This window comes from Ambystoma mexicanum, chromosome 6p (genome assembly GCF_040938575.1).
Source record: "Ambystoma mexicanum isolate Mex_15411 chromosome 6p, UKY_AmexF1_1, whole genome shotgun sequence".
NCBI lineage: Eukaryota > Metazoa > Chordata > Amphibia > Caudata > Ambystomatidae > Ambystoma > Ambystoma mexicanum.
Window position 1 is genome coordinate 1,152,802,802 of NC_090935.1, and position 20,075 is coordinate 1,152,822,876.

Below are 20,075 nucleotides of genomic sequence, written 5' to 3' on the forward strand. Positions count from 1 at the left end.
TTTTTACAAAGATTCACTTCATAGGTGATAAATACGTACTAAATAGACATGTTAACCTTGTCAAACTTTATGCACCTATGAAGCCCTAAAATCGTTAGAAATATATTTGAAATATGTACTGACTATATTCATATACATATGACAGTGGGAGATTATAATACTGGCCTAGATATTACCCACTATAGAACCACTCTTACCGATAGCACCCCTTACAGATCGGCAAGTAAATTCCACTTCTCAGATGTGCAAAATTGTGTCAGATTTTGTTCAGATCATTCCCTTGTGAGTCTTACTGTGAACATGCCCAATGTAGATTCAACTCAGAAACCTTACAGGACCCTAATGGACTCCCGCAACAATGACATTTTCACCTTCATTGAACTTTAATGTCAGGTATCCTTGTACTCTATCTGAAACCTTCAGGGGGTTAACAATAAAGATCTGCATCTATGAAGAATGTGGCATCTTGAAAACTGTAAGGCGAGAATTCTCTCTTGTGGAAAGTGTGCTGGAACATTTAGAATCCAAATTTAATATGATGATATTGCCATTTTTAGTATGGCCCAGGACAGAGTACGAGAATTTAAGTGATGAGCAAAGATGGAAGTCAGGTTAATTCCTGCCCGATGTTGGCATGCAGATATGAGGTAGCGGAAAGACCCAGGAGGTCCCTGTCCAGTTTATTAACCATACAACTCCCAGAAACCCTATAGATAACCTCACTGATTGCAAAGGGGCTGCACACACTGACAGTGACGCCATAATTAAGCTGGTGGTGATTATTAAAACAAGTCTACTATCTCATATTAATCCCACATTAACAGTTAAATACGTAGATTGGATAATATTTCACTTACATGGCCAGAGCACGGGCACAGGAACTGGCTTGGCTGACCATTACGGTGGCAGAAATAGAAAAATCAATTGGAGACATTGCTAACGGGTGGACCCCTAGCTCGATGGCCTAACTGCAATGTTTTTGAAATCATACTCTAAGAAACAAACCATTGAACTAGTGTTAGTTTATCAGGCTAGGCTACTTTAGAGGTGGGGTCCCCGACTGGCCACATTGATGAAAGCTATGCTGTTGGTCCTGCCTAAGCCAGGCAAAAATTACTCCTTTTTGGTCATCCTAAAAGCCCCTTTAACTTAATGCAGATTACACCTTTTGTGTCAAGATTCTTGCTAAGAGGCTTATTAACTTGATGCCCTCCATGGTCCAACCAGACAAAGTCGGATGTATTCCCGGTAGAGCCAACTTCCACAATATGAGGTCGTTTTTTGCCCTATATCAAAAGATGACTCTCAAACTTCCAGCAGCCGCTTTCTTCTCTTTGAGGCATTGATTAATGTGTAATATAAACTAGGTCTTGGAGAGTGATGTATATGCATGACTATACAACTTTATAACAGGGGTACCGGAAGAACATGCAGAAATAGGTTACTCTTTGCCCCTGAACCCTCTATCTTTGGTTACTAGGCTGGGGTGTCCTTTGTCCCCTTATTTTTTGGAGTGGTATTGGAACACCTGGATTGTAAATTTAGGGATGCACATGGTGATTACGGTCTGAAATGTTATACCATTGAGACTTTGCTTTCCTTGCATGCAGATGACATGCTGTTATTCATGTATGACACCCATTAGTGATGCAGGAAGTAATAACCTGGAATATTCTCTACAAGTAATGTTTGAACACCTCTAAATCTGAGATATTGCCCTTTACCCCATGCACCGGAGATCTCCAAGAAATGTCGGAGTTGTGATTGAGCCCATGATTTAAGTATGTTGGTGGTGCAACTGCAAACAATTCAAAAGACCTAATTTGCAGGAGTCCTAGCAAATTTCGGGAGTATAAGGAATAAGAAGTTCTTTATACGTGACAGGACAAGGAGGGGGGGGGGGAAAGGGAGGACTAAACAACAATCATACAAGGCCTAGTAAGATCGTTGTTTTGTCCTCCCTTTGTTTGGTTGTCCTTGTCTTGTCGCGCTTAGAAACACTTGTGTACAGGTGCGTCATAAATGCCTTATGTCATACCATATCAAGTTGAAATGTGGATAAAATTGCCAGTATCCATGATGTGTCGGATTTCCATAATTTGTATGGTAATTCTCCCTAACTGTTTATAGCTCTTTAAGCATGTCCTGATTTGTCTGCCTGCATCTTTCTTCTCCAAACTCTATACATTAACTGGAAGGCTGGTATGAGGCAGGTTCAGCACCTCAAATCAGATAGGACACTACGTGTAAACCAATAGGCAAAGAATACCATATTTGGAGCTTTATTACCTTTCTGCACAACACATTTTGTGGATTACTGGCTTTCACCTCAACTTTGCTTCCTTATTTATATTTTGAAACTGCACAGAGACATCCTCACTCCCTTTATGGGTTCACAGTAAGCCCTCTGCTCTGGGGTAGACACGTTGTACACACCTGTTTGGGCCTGTGAATGATTGATTGCACTAATCTTGGTCTCCCCAGGCATTACTGCTCTAATTGTGCCTGGCCAGGAAAGGTTTACCTCTTTTGATCAAACTGAAATGGTAGTCTTGCTAAATTAGAACTAATTAGAATGGAAGACATACTCCTGTAATAGGATTTAGTACCCGGTGAGGGTCAATCAGAATGTAACAAACAATCTGATAGGCCCTCGCCGGGGCATTACCTGACGCAGAATCCCTCGCCTTTGTATCCCCGGCGGGGAGGTGTGGCAGCCGCTCAGCCAATGAGGAGGCTCGGAACAGGGTAATCCCCGCTCTGAGCCACCGCACCTCCCCCCCCCCCCTTCCAAACAATCCCCTCCCCACTCCCCCAACCCCACTTACCTTCTTTGTGCTCCGTTTTTGAGAGCGAATGCGCTGAGAACACTTCTGTCCCAAGCGCGTCTGCTCCCGATGGCCGCCATGGACTCTGTTTTCCCTTCCCCGGCAGCCGTTTATTTTAAAATAATAAGCCCCTTGCCGTGGGGGCATTACTGAGTCCGGTAATTCCCCGGGGCCTTCGTAAAGGCCCTCTCTTCGCTCTGGCCTGTAACTTTGGGGCCGCTGGGCATTATCTGACTCGGTAATGCCCCTACAGCTCGGCTTATTGCTTAATTTCATGTTCTTGGCTAAATATGAAAAAGGGTGACACGTCTCTGGTGTAAATCTAAATTTACAAGAAATTACATAGCACTAATGAGGTCTATTAACCTGAATTGCAGAGCAAGCTCTCTGAGATCACTAGACTATGACCTCTCTATGCCCATAAAAACCACAGGTATATGTATAGTGCACTGCCTATCGGGTAACTGGTGCTAGGGAAAGGGAATTATGGCAAAATTCCCAAATATTTGTAAAAAAACACACAAGGGTGGAGAGTTGTAGCACTACAAAAAACTCCCCAACAACCTGTCAGACACAGTCCCTTGCACACATGACCATACCAGTATCTAGTGAAAAAGTAGTCTTTATTTGGTTTAAAAAGACATGTAACCAACAAAAAAAACAAGTTGGCATTATCAGGGTGGACACAAAGTTACGGGTCTCTCCCCATGGCATGCAGGTCTAAAAAAACTAACCCCCTTAAGGTGGAAGTTCTCCACGCGTTCCACTTGTTCACCAAGCTTCCTCAGGCTGATTAACATACATTCATATATATATAGAACATACCACTTCCCCCGACCTGGTTTTGTCCCCAGGCAACGGTGGGAAAACAATTCAAATTGGAGATCTAAGATGAAACATGTTCACTATTATTGCTACATGAAAAATATCTTCCTGAATTTTCAACACACACCTTTTACAAAACACATTTTAAATTCTGTTCTATTACACATCTCATAAAAATGCAAACTTTGCTCCAGATGCTGTTGACACCTGCTCGAGATGCAATGCGGATAAAGTGGACTTTCTCTACACAGCTTGGGAATGCCTTTCAAAAGCTGCTTTTTAGTATGCAGTCTGATCAAAGGTGCTGATAGTGTATGTCCTCTGCATGCCCAAAAAAACACAGCTATGTTTATTACCCATTTTGGAATCCATTCATAATCCAAGATGATTTGTAGGGATGGCATGCTTGGTGGCAAAGTTGTTAGTGCATAAGAGATGTCCAAAGGGCCCAGCCCCCACAGTTGAAAAGTGGTGTAAGCACTTGGGTGCAATGAGCAGACGACCTTATGGGAGTCGGTGAGATATCCAGCATCCAGACCCATAGATTATTGGTCTTGTTATCCTATACACCTAATTAATCAGACTACGATGATCACAGGGAATAATGATGCAGCCATAGAAGAATGTTTGCCAGTTGCCCATTACATGCTTGGAACCTTTTTTTCTTCATTACCTGTAAGTTATTGTATGATAGTTTTAATTGAATACTGTGATACCTATGTTACTGCTATAGTTTACTTATATGTAACACTATCGAAACATGTTGAAAATCATTTAGTAAAAATATCTTTAAATACATTCTGCTAACAAGTTGGGCACTGTTTGATATGACACCTCTTGCTCTCTTTCTCTCCTTCTCTCTTCTTCTGTCTCATACTCTTGGTCACTCCTTCTCGCTTTTTCTTTGTCTCCTTCACAACAGATCTTACTTACATTAGTCCAAAAAAGGAGGCAAGCTCATGTAACCCAAGATACTTTGGGGGACAATAAAAAAACAAACCAAGAAATTAGAAACCATGGGGTTCCTTCATACAAAATATCTTTGTTTATGTTGAAAAATAATCAATGTTAATAAATACAAGTGTCCTAAATACCTAGTGGGAACCTGCTAATGGAAAGAAATAATTGAAAAGTTTAAACATGGGGAAATTAAACAATTGGAAGAGAACAAAATGAATGAAAAAATAAATCGCAAGTGTTTTATCGTAAAAAAAATCATATATATTTTACACAATCAATCAACTAACATTTACCTAATGAAATGACAAGACCTTGAGTATATCAGACATAACATTCCTACACATGAACAAAGACATTGTCTAGAGAACAGCAACAGACCATTAGAGGCTTATAATCTATTTTTCATAATAACACAACCAACGCCAATTTGTTTCCAATGGCTACTTTTAACAAAGTCTCTATGGCTACACAAAACAATCAAAACTGTTTTGTTACAATAGAAGTAAGGATATGGTGGGCGTTTTTAAAAGTGATGTGTAATAATATCAATTTATAAAATTTTACGTATAAACATTTCAGGTTTCAAGCCATAAAAAGTCCTTTGCCACCTCAATTCTGCACATACGCACAGCACACTATTTCTTACTCTCAGTCTTATCAGTAGCCAATGGCTAGTGGCGAATGCACATTTTGACTTTTGACCTTTCACACCAGCAAACGCATGGTAGTCCCCTTTAATTCTGTGTTCCTACACGCGACTTAATGAACAAATCATTAAAACATTTGGAAGTATATTTAACTACAGGTGTCACCATGAAAGTGCCCTCAAATTTCAATACTTCCATTAGAATATGTGAACTTCAATCAACCCAGACTTAGAAAATATCAAGGATGAAAAGTGAATATGAAATCTAATTAAGAAACATTTTTAAAAAATGAGGACCGTACTAAAATATATCGCACAAAAAAGGAAAAACAGTAAGCTATGACTTACCCCCTGAAAGAGCAGGCAATCAGAAAGCCAAATAAATCCAGATAAAGGGAAGAAACCACAGGCCCTTGAATCTAAAAAAAAAAAAACACAAAAAGCAAACTAAATTGTAAAATCAGTCCTTTTGGAGGAACTAATCCTTCAAAGGTTTGACAAAGATTTAAGCAAATGTTTTACTTGGCTCAAAAGTTTGGTGCACCAAGAGAACATATGTCTGAGCATGCATCGAACAGTCAAAAGGTTGTCCATGCCAATGGCACTCCACTTAGATTCAAAGTAAACCAGGTAGAACTTCCGGTATAACTAGACAAAGCTCACTATTTGTTAAAAAAAACCAACTCAAAACCGTGGCCAAGTTGGAATAATAAACCGCTTGACTGCTGGTGTGGAGTAATTACCCTCCATCTTAAGAGTCCCATTGTTTGGTTTAACTTCCTGTTATTTACCAAATACACCACACACACACACACCATGTGTTACAGACTGTTCAAAATGGCAGCGATATTCGAATGATCAACAACTAGACCAATACATTGGAGAACCTTGCCTCCATCTTGGAAGTCCCAATTTCAAGGCTAAAATTCACTGGGGCCACCATTTATAAAATATAATCAAAACTTAAAGGCGCAACTGTAATACATAATTATGTTTTACTTTTACTGTTGAGCCAATATAAAGCACACAATCTAAAGTGAACCAAATAATGGCACAAATGTCAAGGAATACTGCCATGAAATAATTATATACTATGTTCATAAATCCTACACTGGCAACACTAATTCAAAATGTTTGCCCATTCCAGCTGTTTAATAAATCCTGAAATATATGATCCCAAAATGTAAATGCAGCTCTGCTCCTTACTTGACCACAATGGGCCTCAATACGGGTCCGGCGGTAACCCTGCCGGTACTACCCGCAGGTTGCCACCAGACCTGTAATAATTTACCAGCACCTGACCTCCCGTTGCCACCGGCTCGTTACGAGTCCGGCGGCTAGGAAGTCAGGCGCCGGTATATTTGTTAATCCCAATTCCCATAGAGGAGTGGGGACAAAGGAGCACCGAGGAAGAGTCTACCAACCGTGGCTGCTGCACCCAACATGGTCAGACCTTTCGGGCACTGCAGCCACGGCAGGCAGACTCTTAGTTTGCCGGTCCATAAACAGTGCTGGTGAGCTTACCAGCACCCTGGTTCCTGGACCGGCAAACTTATAATGAAGCTCAATGTCTGAATTGGATCTTTTCTGGTCCACTTAAACTTTCTCTATAACTCACCATTGCATACCATATGCAGAGTGTTTATTCTCCACGAAGTGATGTGCTAATGATGCTGCTAGATTCTCTACACAGTTTTGATTTTTGTTCATTCACTGAAATGCTTTCTGTCCTTTATATCTTACCCACATATACCTTCTGCTGTGAAAAAGAATGTGGAGAAAGTGCAAAAATGTTTCTTCCAACTTTATAATTATTCTCTTTTAATTTGTGTTTAACGTCAAATTTTCAAAAAGTGTTATTTTTTTCTGTTTGGAATAACAGCATGATCAAAATGGGGATTTAGGACACTTGACTTTAATAACCTTGATTGTGTTGATGCGTAAGGAAAACATTTTGTGACAGAATGTCAGTGTTGATTATTTCTTGTTTGGTCAGATAGCAAGATAAGATCCTGTAACCAATCTATTTAGTGGTCGCCCTGTATGATTCTGTACTTTGATTTAGATGGAATACACCATATCTTTAAATGCAGTTGTTTTAAAAGCACAATTCTGGCCACATGATTCAGTACTGGCTTGAATTACATACACCTTTGCTCTATTCACCCCCAAAGCAAGAACTGTTTGGTCTTGAACCCTTATGCACTATATTTTCTTTATACTTATACATTTCATGAATCAAGAAAATAACTGCTGCCACTGTGCTGCTTGGGACCAAGAAATATGCCAAGACCACAGATTCATATTTAAAGCCTTTATCAAGGGAAAGCAATTACAAAAGAGATTCAACTTAAATAGCAACAGCATCTTACCAAACAAAAATGTCAAGGTGGTTCTTGCCCTGGGTTTAACTGATATTCCTAACACCTAGGAGGCCCCCACAGTATCATCCCCAGTCACCCTGGGATCTTGATCTACCCGGCACCTCCAGTGTCCATCCCACTGCTTAGTGTATGAAAGTGCTTCAATGACCCCTCCTCAGTTCCCTAGGTTTTCTGAGCCTGAAGGTTTCCCAAATCAATATTTTGTTTAGTAACTATTGACAGGCTTTCCAGAGTCCTTCATCCGAAGGTGGGCTCCATCATGCATTCTTGCCAATAAGAGTCACCAGCAGTAGCTGACCGGCAGGGCTGGAGAGTTATTCTGTCAGTAATAGCAACTGAAGTTCCCACCACAGGTTCAACCTTTTAGTAACATTCACTTAACATATCAAGCACCCCACACATTTTATAGGCAGTAGTTATCCTTCCCAATTTAGAAACCCACCTGCACATTTTTTTTTAATATACATTTTTTAAAACCATAGATGTAGAACATTGAATTTGCTGCGTCTATTCAAATATAAACTTACATTTTTTACATAATCCTAATCTGAATATACCTAGAAAAACAACCACCAATAAACAAAATTATACAAACCAATAAATAGTGTGACGACTGTAAGGAATCGGGAGTAAGACACGGACACATGGGTGTCGTAGTGGTTGGCAAGACTTTTATTATCCAAAGTAAAAAGAGGGTTGGAGAAAATCCTATCTCGCCCTAATTCTAAGCGGGGTATCCTTGCCTCAACAAAGCTAAATGGTGTCTGTGTCAGAACGTCCAAAGTAAGGTTCTCTGTTCTGTGTCCAATTCCTAACCTGAACCTTAAACGCCAAACTCAATACAAAGTGAAAAGGGAAAGCTGGCCACTCGCAGCTCTTTTCCAAAGTTCCAACATTAAGTTCCAAAGAAAGGTGCTGAAAGCAAAACAAAGTTCCACAAGTCTCAGGATGTGGGCTTCCTTTGCCCCTGAATTTCATGAGTTTTCGTAAAGTTCACACTCTCGAGGGGTGTTGGGGAGAATTCTCTCTTTAGGCTGAATTTCCTAACCTAGTGAGTCCCCCAGCAGCTTTGCTGGATTTCTGGAGTTTTTTTTCTCCTGCCAAGAGTGAGACTCTTTTTCTCCCACTCTTGAACATGATTTATGGTGTTCCTTTGACTGTTTGTGTTTTATGGGCTATGGGGTCCTTTACTCCATAGGGCCTCATGTGTTTTTACTATGTGTTACACAGCACCCTCCGTGCAGTGACACAGGGGTGTCATAGTGACACCCCACCATAGACTTCATACCCTGGGACTGACTACTGTCTCCCAGGGCATGTAAAGTCACCATTGGCTTTACTAGTCCCAGATTATTAACTGAAACCGGTACAAACCATCATATTGTGGACGTACTGGTCGGGGCAATTCGATTGCCCCGGGGTCTGTTAGTCGAGGGGGCACGTCTCCGTCCCCACTGATCGAGTTTTGGCTGGTGGCAGTGGATACTACTTTTTATATTCGACCGCGAATATATCCCTATGGGATTTTCCCATTGTTCGAGGCTACCAACTTTAATTATTTAATTCTAATAGCCTCGAACATACTGCCGGTTTATTTAATATTAATTCGCTGGTTGGTATTTTTTGCCAGGACTCGATTCTAAAATGGCGTGTTTGTTCTCTTCTGTGACTCCAACCCAAATCGAGCCCTTTGTTCCACTTTTTGGCGGGCTTCTCCACAGAAGCCTCCAAACGTGGTGCCACTCTCTCTGGGTACCACAGGGGTTGTGGGAGGGGGGTTTAGGCACCCTGGACTGAGTTACCTTGGTAACTCAAGTCGCACTCTTGTGTGATTGGCCCAAGTGGTGAGCCGGCCTTCTGAATTCTAACTTCACGGTTTTACTTTCCCTTTCTCTCTTGTTGTGTTCTTGTGAAAGTGTTGGGAGCGGTTTCAAATTATACTCTTTTCTCTCCCTTTTTTAAAACGAATTATTAGAGTGACATCTGCGTTAAGCGCTCACCGCTGTCTGAAAATAAGTGGGGCTTTACTTAAGACTTGTCTAATATTCTTTTAAGGGAGTGTATATCTTTTAGTGACCGTGTTTCTGAACTGCTTAACATTAGTGCCTGTGTGTTTTACTAGATGTGGTTTTAAATAAATAATTATATCTCTTTTACACCAAGCTCTGGTCAGTGTTTACTTGTTCTACTATGTTCTTTTGACCTATTGTGAATACTCTGTATACTGCCTAACTCTTCTTGAGGGAAGTCTGACTGCTCAGCCACAGCTACCAAGTGAATCTGTGTGGTACAGACTGCTACCAAGTGGGTTTACTGCCAAACGCCTGTAGTCTTAAATCTTTTGCAGTGGTCCCAGAGGGAACTGCACAGGTTTCTGCCTAACAAGGGGTATGGATCTTCTCTTGACCTTTCCAGGTTTCTACAATTCACAATCTCTAGCAGTTTGACTCTTCCCTTGAGCTTTCCCAGATGTCCACGAGGTTAATAAGCAGCTCCACTTCTCTTAGCCTCATCACAGCACCAGAGGGAAATGATTTTCTGATCCCAATATGTTCCATTTCCAGGGGGATTGACTCTCTTACCCTATATTCCACAATTCAACAAGCGTGCAAGTGAGTCCCAGACCCTCCTCTGTCAGTCTGGCACACTACTGCTTTCAATAATTATGCTTTCAATGATTTGGATCAACGCAATTGGGTGCGGGTCCCAGACTCTAAATCCTTCTGCCTAGTATACTCTCCTGCCAGGACTTTCTTGACTTGCTTATGTGTTTGGTTGCGGGTCCCAGCATCGCAATCCTTATGGTTGGTATACTCTCCTGCCAGGACTTTCTATCTATGAACAGCACTTCTTCTTTTTCCAATGTTAAACAGTTCCAAGATTTGATATTTGCTTCTTATGCTTTTGGTCCTCGACCCGTTCATCTACCTTAGCTTCTCTCAACAAATGCCTCGGCGTCCCAGCTGCCCGTTAGGACTTGTCAAGTTCATAAAATTCTAATGGATTGTGTCCTCCAACATATTCCACATCTTTGACATGTAATATCCACAGCTGTGTACTTCAGAAACATTTTCGGCAGAGGGCGTCTAGTCGATGTCCCTCGACGGCCTCCATCGAGGGCGACATCACCAGATGTTATAAATGGCACAGAGCCCGTAGCCTCAGTTCTGTTTTTTCCACAAACGTGTTTGCTTCGGGCACTCGTCGCTCCTCGTGTATTCCTTGTGAATGCCTTCTTCAACCCCTCCGACTGCGCGGACTGGCTTCAAGACTTGCCAGGACTGCAAGTCGAATGTCAATTACCGACCCGCATCGCATTTGTTTATGGTGCTTGGGCGAGACTCACGACACCGACGACTGTTCCAAATGCCAGTCGCTGACTGCTAAGGCCTTGCGGGAGCGTAAAGGGAAGCTTCAGGTAGGTAGGGGTTCTAAACCCAGTACGTCCTGTAAGTCTAAGTCCAAGGAGATGTCCACCAAGGATTCGAGGGGCGACTCTCCGCGTCGGGACGAGTACCGGGGATCTCGGTCCCGGAGTGGTTCCCGCCATTCGTCCTCCTCGTCTAAGCATTCTAAGAAGTTCTGTCACCGGTCACCTTCCCCGTCCTCCTCGGAGGACGGAGCCGCAGGGAAAGTGGCTTGTCCAACTAAGTCCTCGACTCCGGAGGAATGGGCTGCCTTTAGAGAGCATATGTTGGTGATTTTTCAATCGCAGGGCACAGTTCCGTCCGCGCCTTCTGATGAAGCCGGCAAGGAACGGTCTTGTACCTTGGCTCACACGCCTTCGGGCTCGGGTCCTCGATGCGACTCCTCGGGAACCTTCGAGGACCGATCGGACAGGGCTCGGGATAGTCGCAAGAGACGTGCTTCCAGGTCTTGGTCCTCGTCTCCAGCGAGACCGCAGAACCGTAGTAAGGGCTCAAGGTCAGCGTTGAAGCTTTGCCTTCGTTCTAGACCTCGGCGCCGTTGGCAACATCATAGCCGTCAGCGCTCTTGACGCCGAAGCCTTCGGCGCCCTGGACACCTTTAGGGGCTTTTTGCCCGAAATTTACTGTTGGAGTTCCCTGATGCTGTGGATCCTCCAAGGAAGGCTACTTCTAAGTCTGTCAGGCCTGTGGTGGACTCCAGACCCTCTTCTGTCCCGAGGCAGGGCTCTTACCTCCCTCATGACATATATGAGGAGGAGAAAAGGTCGGACTTTGATATGGACCCTGTGAAGCCTGATGTGGCTCCTGTCTTTTCTGGAGACTGTCAATTGGAAGAGTTGAGGCAAACCAGTGGTTTGGACACTTCTCAGGAAGTGGAATTTGGCAGGCCGGAGCCTCGTGCTGAGTCGTCCTACAGGAGGCTCATGGCTAGGGTCGCAGAGTATCTGGGCTGGTCCAATCCTCCTGAAGCTTTTGTACAAGATGATCTAACCGGCATTTTAGATCAAGGTCCGTCCTCTGACCCGGTGTGACCTTTTCATCTGACATTACAGAAAAGGGTGGCGGCTGCTTGGCAGTCACCGGAATCGTTAACCAAAAAATACCGCCCTTCCGGTAGCGACCCCAGCTACCTATCCACTCACCCCACTCCCAAGAGTTTGGTGGTTCAGGCGGCTACGCCCACCTCGAGGCAGGCGGCGTACCCTACCATCCCTCCTGATAAGGACGTCAAACTGTTGGGCACGCAAGGTGTCTTCTGTGGGGAGTATGCCTTGGCATGATTTTCACACACTCTGTGGAACTGTTTCTCTTGCGGCTGAGCATATTCCGAAAGGGAAGAGAGGGATAGGTTCCTTGCTCTCATGCAAGATGGCAAGGATGCCATGTGTGAATCCCTTCAGTCGGGTTTGGACACGGCCGACAGTGTTAGCCAGTCCATGGCTGCGACCACCGTTATACGCAGATTTGTGTGGTTGCAGGAGTTTTGCCCCGGATGTGCAAGCCTGTCTTTTGAACATGCCCTTTGATGGCGAGCATTTGTTTGGCAGCAAGGCTGACGAGAGCCTTGAGAGGTTGCAGACCTCAAAAGCTTCAGCAAAATCTTTAAGCGCAGCTGTGCGTCAACCTCTCCCTTTTCGTCCTAGGGGACAGCAGTGGAGGGGGGGGGTTCTTTTTGTTACGACGACTCCTTTGGTAGAACGAGAGGAGCCGCCAGTCAAAGGGGTCAGCGTAAAAGTACCCATAGTGGTTGGGGAAATCGAGGTGCCAAAGCCGCTCAGGCAGCTGCCTCTTTGCCTTCAGGCGCTGCCTCAGTCGCTACAAAACAGTCATGAGGCCATGTCTCATGGTTCGCCGGTTGGGGCCAGACTGTCTCAGCATCTCGAAGAATGGCGAGCTATTACTTTGGATGCGTGGGTTCTGGATACCATAGCCCACGGCTACTGCCTTCCCTTCCTAAAGCGGCCACGCGACAATCCACTGGGGAATCTCTTTGAAGCTTCCAGATCCGCTCCTTGTGCAGGTAATCTTGACCCTGCCAGAGAAAGGCGGTATAGAACTGGTGCCTGTAGCGGAGAGGATCAAGGGATGGTATTCCCCTTATTTTATGATTTCAAAGGAAGACTGGGGATTGAGACCCATCCTGGACTTGCGTTGGTCTAACAAACTTCTAGGAAGGACAAGTTCAATATGGTCACTTTCTCAAGTAGTGTCTGAATTTCATTTAAGCCAGAAAGTGGTTCTTCCGTCTATCCTCCTCCTCCTCCTTCTCCTCCTCCTCCTCCTCCTCCTCATCATCCTGGTAAGGAAGAGGAATGACTCCATAGGTTGGATCCTAGGCGAGCTCTGAGCTTTTATATTTCTAGGATGTCCAGGGTCAGAGTGGACGATCAACTCTTTGTGGGATATACTGGACACCGATTGGGCCAGGCTGTTACCAAACAGACCTTGTCCAGGTGGATTATCCTCACCATTACTGAGTGTTACCGATTGGCAGTTAAGGACCCTCCTGAAGGGTTGCAAGCTCATTCCGCTAGGGGTGTGGCTACTTCCACAGCCCTATAACAGGGAGTTCCTATTAGGAATATTTGTGATGCAGTCACATGGGCTTCTATCCACACCTTTGTTAAACATTACTCCCTGGATACGATCCATGGTCAAGATATGGCCTTTGGTAAGGCGGTTCTTTATTCCACCATCTGATTAGGCACTCTAAATTATTTTCCCTCCTCCATTATCTGGTACTGCTTTGGAAGTCTGTCAAAGTTGTGGAATACGTTGGAGGACACAATCCATTCGAAGAACAAGTTACTTACCAACTGGTGACGTTCTTTCGATTGGATGTTCCTCCAACGTATTCCACATCGCCCTGCCAGCCTGCCCCTCTGGAGAATTTCCTATGCGATTGCAGCTTACGTTTCCGCAAGGCTATGTAAAGTCAAGCAGGCATTGGATTGGTGCCACAAGTTATGGTGGGGTGGGTGGGACATAAACTAAGGCTACGGGCGCTGTGTGTCCTATTTATAACATCCGGTGACGTTGCCCTCGATGGAGGCCTTCGAGGGACATCGACCCGACGCTATCGATGCAGGATGCCCTCTGCCGAAAGTTTCCGAAGTACACAGCTATGGACATTACATGTCAAAGATGTGGAATATGTTGGAGGAACATCCAATCGAAAGAACGTTACCAGTTGGTAAGTAACTTGTTCTTCTCTTCTAAGGGGGCGCGATACAGGCCACAAAGTGCCCTGGTGTCCGAGCTTCCCTCTATGGGCTCACCGGCTTCCCTCGGCAGCTTCTGCGTCCTTCGCGGCTCTCGGTTCTCCCAGCGGCTTGCTTCCTTGTCTGACAGGCGTCTTGTCAGCTCTCCCGTTCCCACAATGCCTCAGACTTCAATCGACAGCTTTGTCTGCTTACAGCATTTACATGGCGAACCTCCAACTTCAGAACCTCTTCTAACGGCGCCTCCAGGAGCTTCCTCGTTCCACGCAGCAGCTTGCTTCCATCAGATTTCCTGACTCACCTTGGGAGTAGTGAGACTCCTCTTTTCTGATGCTTGGTGCTTGTGAATTTCCCAGCACCTATGAAATTCTCCAACAAGTAGAGCGCGTCTCTTGCTTCTCAGCCTCAGCAATCTTCATCGCTCTAGTACTCCTCGTCTAAGTATTGTCCAACATTTTCAAATAAGGATATGGACGAACTTAGCAGTTAGTCATGACTGGATGTTCTTGTCTAACATTACAATATGCCATGAGAGATTGAGGAGTTACAATGGTGTTGTCACTTTCCAAGTGGGAAAGGGGGATACCATGTTCCACCTAGCGAGTCCACTCACTCCCATGAGGGTTGTCTTCCCTCATGGGGTCCTCCCTCAAATAGCCACCCCCACGGTAAGGATCAGGTAGCTTCTGCCTTTCACTGGCCGCATGAGGAGAGACTTTCTCCAGAGAGGCAGTGATGGCATACTAGATTAATCACACAACATACTGAAAAATCAGACAAGAGGACAGGAAATGACCTATAACTATCATAACTCATCTAGTCAGTCCAGCACCACACTTCAGTTTGATTGGTAACTCCATTATAAATATCTTTAAACAAATCAACTTACGTTTCTGCCTTAGAGGACCTTAATTATCAGGTAACCTTGTAGTACTGAAGAAGCTGTTCAGTATATTAAGTTACAGTCGAACTAAAATGCACTCCCTACAAAGAAAATTGAATGTCTCGGAATTCTGTTTCAGGTTGTTTGTAAAATATTTGTAAAGCTGAAATCAAGACACCATTTGAGATCAATTGTAGACCAATGATATTCAATGTATGCGTTATTTCAAAAGCGCATTCTGATTCTCATCTGTCTCAGGAATTAACTCACTCTGCGACTTAATAAAATAATGCAGTGGTTTAGTGAAAGTAGATATCCCCTATCCTAAAAACTTTTTGTCTGTCCAGGTAGATGAGGGCCTTACCCAAGATTTAGCAAGGAAAGAGGCTCAGTTCTTGTCATTGGAATGTAAGTAAGGTAACATTTAATTTTCATGGCAGCCACTATCACTTGATGGATGGTGGGAGGTAAATGGCGGGGACTGCTATGAGCAGCATGAAAGCTGCCTAGGTGTTGTCAAAGTTCACCATGCTCAGCAACATATTCGCAGTGAGCATCGATCTTACCTCTGTAGGGTGTCCTCTCTACTTGTTGAATTGATATCCTGCAAAGAATGTGTAGCATCGTTTCACAATCTTGTTGTAGAACGACTAGGCCGTGTTCCATGGTGGTATAAAACGAGCATTTCTCTGCTCCATCTTGAAAGTAAAGATGGTGCCTACTGAGACAAAAGTCGTAAATAGACCAGACCAGAGTATATTCAACATTTATACATACTAAACATTTCGAAATACCATCTTGAACTAAATCAAGTTTGGTGCATGATACCAGTCTTTCAACTCTTGCTATGTGTTTGCTGTTTGCAGTTAAGTGATTGCGGCCCGATAGTATCACGTGGATGCATTGCGGAAGTCAATGGAGAAAATTTGGAAGTATAGATTTTTACATTAGACAGGCAAAATTTGTTGCATATTTTTAATATTGGTTTTGTATTGCAGATCTCTAGATGAAACAGCCTATGAACGGCTGGCAGAACAGACGCTCGATTCTTTGGCAGAGTTTTTTGATGAACTTGCTGATCAGCCATTCACACCAGACGATTACGATGTAACATTTGGGGTAGGTTTTTGTCCAATATACTTTGTAGAAACTCTGTTGAAAATGTCTGTACCTTTGAAATGTGGGTAAAAGAAGAGTTGCAGAGAGTGTGCACAATAAAGTTATCAGGTAGCACACGAGGACATTCGCCAACAAGGTGGGAAATCCTCTCCTGAGAATCAACAAAGGGCAAAAGGCTATTTCTTTGGGCTGCAACCCACTCATAAGACCTCATTCACATTTTAGCTGCCCGTGCCAAATCAGAGGAGAACGTCTATTTGCATCTCAGCCTGGCCCCACCCATATAAAGGCAGTCCAGGCCGAATTGCCAGTTGTCTGAGCAAAAATAACCCAGATAAAATGTCTTGCCTTCTCGGGCCTCATCGGCGAGGTGCAGTTCACAGGGAGGTTATGTGAACTCCTCCAGTGGAGACGGAATAAGTAGGCACAAAAGAGCTGAGTGTTCATGTTCAGCAAAGAGTTGTGGTAAAGATAAGTGAGGTATATATTTTAAAGTGTTCAAGTCCAGTCACCAGGAGATCTCACGTGCAAGAAAACACTCCGGCAAGCATTCAGAAAAATCAGGAACCTAGGTAGAAGGAGACACCTTTTAAAAAGAATCCCTCAGAGTGATTTGGTTATGGAAGAACTAGAGAGACTAAGGTTTAACAATTCACAAAGCCCCATATACGAGCTTAAACCGTAAGAGGGTCCTTTTGTGGAAATTGGTAAATCCTTGTAGAGCTGTGGGTTTAGTGAATTGCTTAAGCTCGGAAAATAGGTGTAAAGATCTGGCCACAACACTGCACAGTCAAATGCGCCAACACAAACATTGGCACCGTTGATTTGTGTATATATATATATATATATATATCTTTTTGTGGCTTAAAACCTTATTTTTGATTGGTTCATCATTGTTTTGCAGAGTTTCCATTACAGCCTGTTATTTTGGACTGCACAATAACATGCCATTACATTTAATTAATACTCTTGTTGGTCTTGAAAATAATGCATCAATTGTGTAGATGTGCTGTGACCTGCGTGTTTGTAAGTCATGCTGTCTGGAACAACGCCCAAAGGCCAACCACATCAGCCAAACTGTTCTGGTCATCCACAAGTTGATTTGATGCTGCCTTTCATATATTCAAATGATTGCCTGGTCGATGGACTGCTCTGACCAGTTCTCCAGATAAGATTTTGAAGTAAAATTATTTTTTGGGAGTAAAAATGCAAGTCCATTTCCCAAAGAGTATTTTATAAGCAAGTAAAAATATGTTTTAACTGGAAAACGTAAATGTTTTGATAATTATTTCATTGCATATATTACACATGCACATCAAAACATACATGTTCACTTCTTTCAATCAGGCAGAATAGCAATTTCTTCCTGTGGTACTACTTACACTACTGGTCCAAACATATCTATGAAGCTTTTTGGGTGAAAGCAGGGGCACATGGTCTTGCGTGTCTGTTTCCTATTTTTTGTTGGGACTATTATTTTCCCTATTCTTTTTTTTTTTTGCGAGTATTTGCCTATTTTTAGGGAGTTAAAGTGGCCGCTACAGCCCTTATCTGTAGGGCTAGCTCTGACCCCTCCTGAGCACATTGGACCCAGGGCTTCTGCAAGGATTTAATCCCTCAAAAGCAGTGTGGCACTTTGGCAACCCTCTACCTTAGAGTAGTGCCACATTTCAAGTTTTTAGGACCAAAATTATATCCCCATTCCTTGATGGCTGTTTGAGGTGGTACCCTCGGCGGGTGCCTTCTTGTTACACTGGCTCTGTTTGGACTAATCACGTGTGAAATTCACTGAAGAAGTTAGTACATTACTAGGTTTACAAATCAGAGGCACTAACATTTTCCCAATGTGTAGTACACATCTGTAGCTGTAGCACTCGAACCACAGTGAGCTTTCCATGCGCCCTGGAAAGAAGGGAAAATGAAGATAAGATGCAGTTTGGAAAGTAGAGTTACTCTTACTCAGTAATCTTACTGCTTCCCTAAAATGTGAAATAGGTTTAGATTTCAATCCAGCTGAATTACTTGACCAAAGGAATTGACTGAGTTTATAATGTAATTAGCAGGTTTGAATTGAGCCCTACGAAAACTGAGGAACTGGGATCATGCAACACAAACTTGGCCTGATAGAGCTCATTATTTCTCCTTCATTTTCTTCCCTAACTCCTAACCTTCTCCCCATACTCTTTCCCCGTCTCTTCTTCCCGTGTTCCCCTTTCCCTGTCTTCCATCTCCGTCCAGTTTGTCGTTCGCCCCATCTCTCCGTTTCCCCCTTCGCTTGCTCTGTCCTCTCTCTCGCCCCTTCTCTCATTCTCTCGCCCCTTCTCTCATTCTCTCGCCCCTTCTCTCATTCTCTCGCCCCTTCTCTCATTCTCTCGCCCCTTCTCACATTCTCTCGCCCCTTCTCACATTCTCTCGCCCCCTTCTCTCATTCTCTCGCCCCCTTCTCTCATTCTCTCGCCCCCTTCTCTCATTCTCTCGCCATCTTCTCTCATTCTCTCGCCCCTTCTCTCATTCTCTCGCCCCCTTCTCTCATTCTCTCGCCCCCTTCTCTCATTCTCTCGCCCCCTTCTCTCATTCTCTCGCCCCCTTCTCTCATTCTCTCGCCCCCTTCTCTCATTCTCTCGCCCCCTTCTCTCATTCTCTCGCCCCCTTCTCTCATTCTCTCGCCCCCTTCTCTCATTCTCTCGCCCCCTTCTCTCTCTCTCTCTCAACAGACAAAACCCCTCATGCACCTCAGTATAAAAAAAATAGAAATAAACTCCTCTATTGTGCCATTCTCAGAAACGGAATTGGGTTAAACATGCTGCTGTTGCTTCCTCTTGATACGGAAACTATACGCGTTGCTGCTTGGTCAGAATGTGTGCCCAAGCCTCAACGGCTTAATGAGGGCCTGCACGTTGAGGGTAAATGCAGGTTGAAAAGTTGTCCCTCATTTTTCAGTCAGTGTAGAGGTGTGGGTGAGGGACAAGATGCCTAGAATAAGGTTAATAGACTATGGGCCTCATTACAAGTCTGGCGGTCTGGAAATAAGGGTGCCGGTAGCAACATATACTGCACCCTTTCTGGACCGCTAGACTGAGGATGCCTGAAGGGCCAGTGCTCCCAGCTGTTCTGACCTGCCGGGAGCACCCACACCTGCAGGCATGGTTTCCACTAAAGCACTGGCACCATTAGCAACGGTGCTGGTGCTTCTGTGTCACGGGAATGGGGACTTACAGTTTCTGCCGCCTGACATCCTGGGCCGACAGGACTTGTAATATCCCTGTGGCACTGGGATATCAGGCGGCGGAAACGTTATTACGAGGTCAGGAGCAGGTTACCAGCGGGTTACCACCAACCTCGTATCAATTAGTACTTTTATTTGCTGTCCAGACATTTGGTCGAAAGACATTTGGTCGAAAGCCAAATGGTCGATGGAATTTGGTTATTTATTTTTAGGTTTTCGTTTAGGAAAAAAAAGGTGTTTTAAGCAAAAAGGGGAAGGGGGGGGGCACCCTACAAAAACAAAAAAATTCGACCATTTGTCTTTCGACCAAATTGTGTTGACCATTTTGTCCTGTCGACTTTTTTTTTTTTTTTCGATCAAATGACTGGTAACCCTTTTATTTGTGTACAGACCCGTGTACACTGGCCAAAGTGAAGGGTTTCATTAACACAGTAGGACCACATTGGTGAATCCTAAGGCAACAGCTCCCTCTAGCCGTGACAACAGACGATGCTACTGCATTGGACAAGCATACATCTGGCCTTTTTATTATATTGTTAGATGCTTGTTGGCAGT

At 43.9% G+C, this 20,075-nt stretch overlaps 1 protein-coding gene across 2 annotated transcripts in view; it reads left to right on the plus strand.

Moving 5' to 3' along the window:
• FXN (frataxin) overlaps window positions 1-20,075 on the plus strand; it is a 161,049-nt gene that overhangs the window by 98,380 nt on the left and 42,594 nt on the right. For both annotated transcript variants that reach the window (XM_069625769.1, XM_069625770.1), the window contains one exon: window positions 16,174-16,294. In XM_069625769.1, the coding sequence (XP_069481870.1) occupies window positions 16,174-16,294 (121 nt within the window). The remainder of the gene's footprint in view (window positions 1-16,173; window positions 16,295-20,075) is intronic.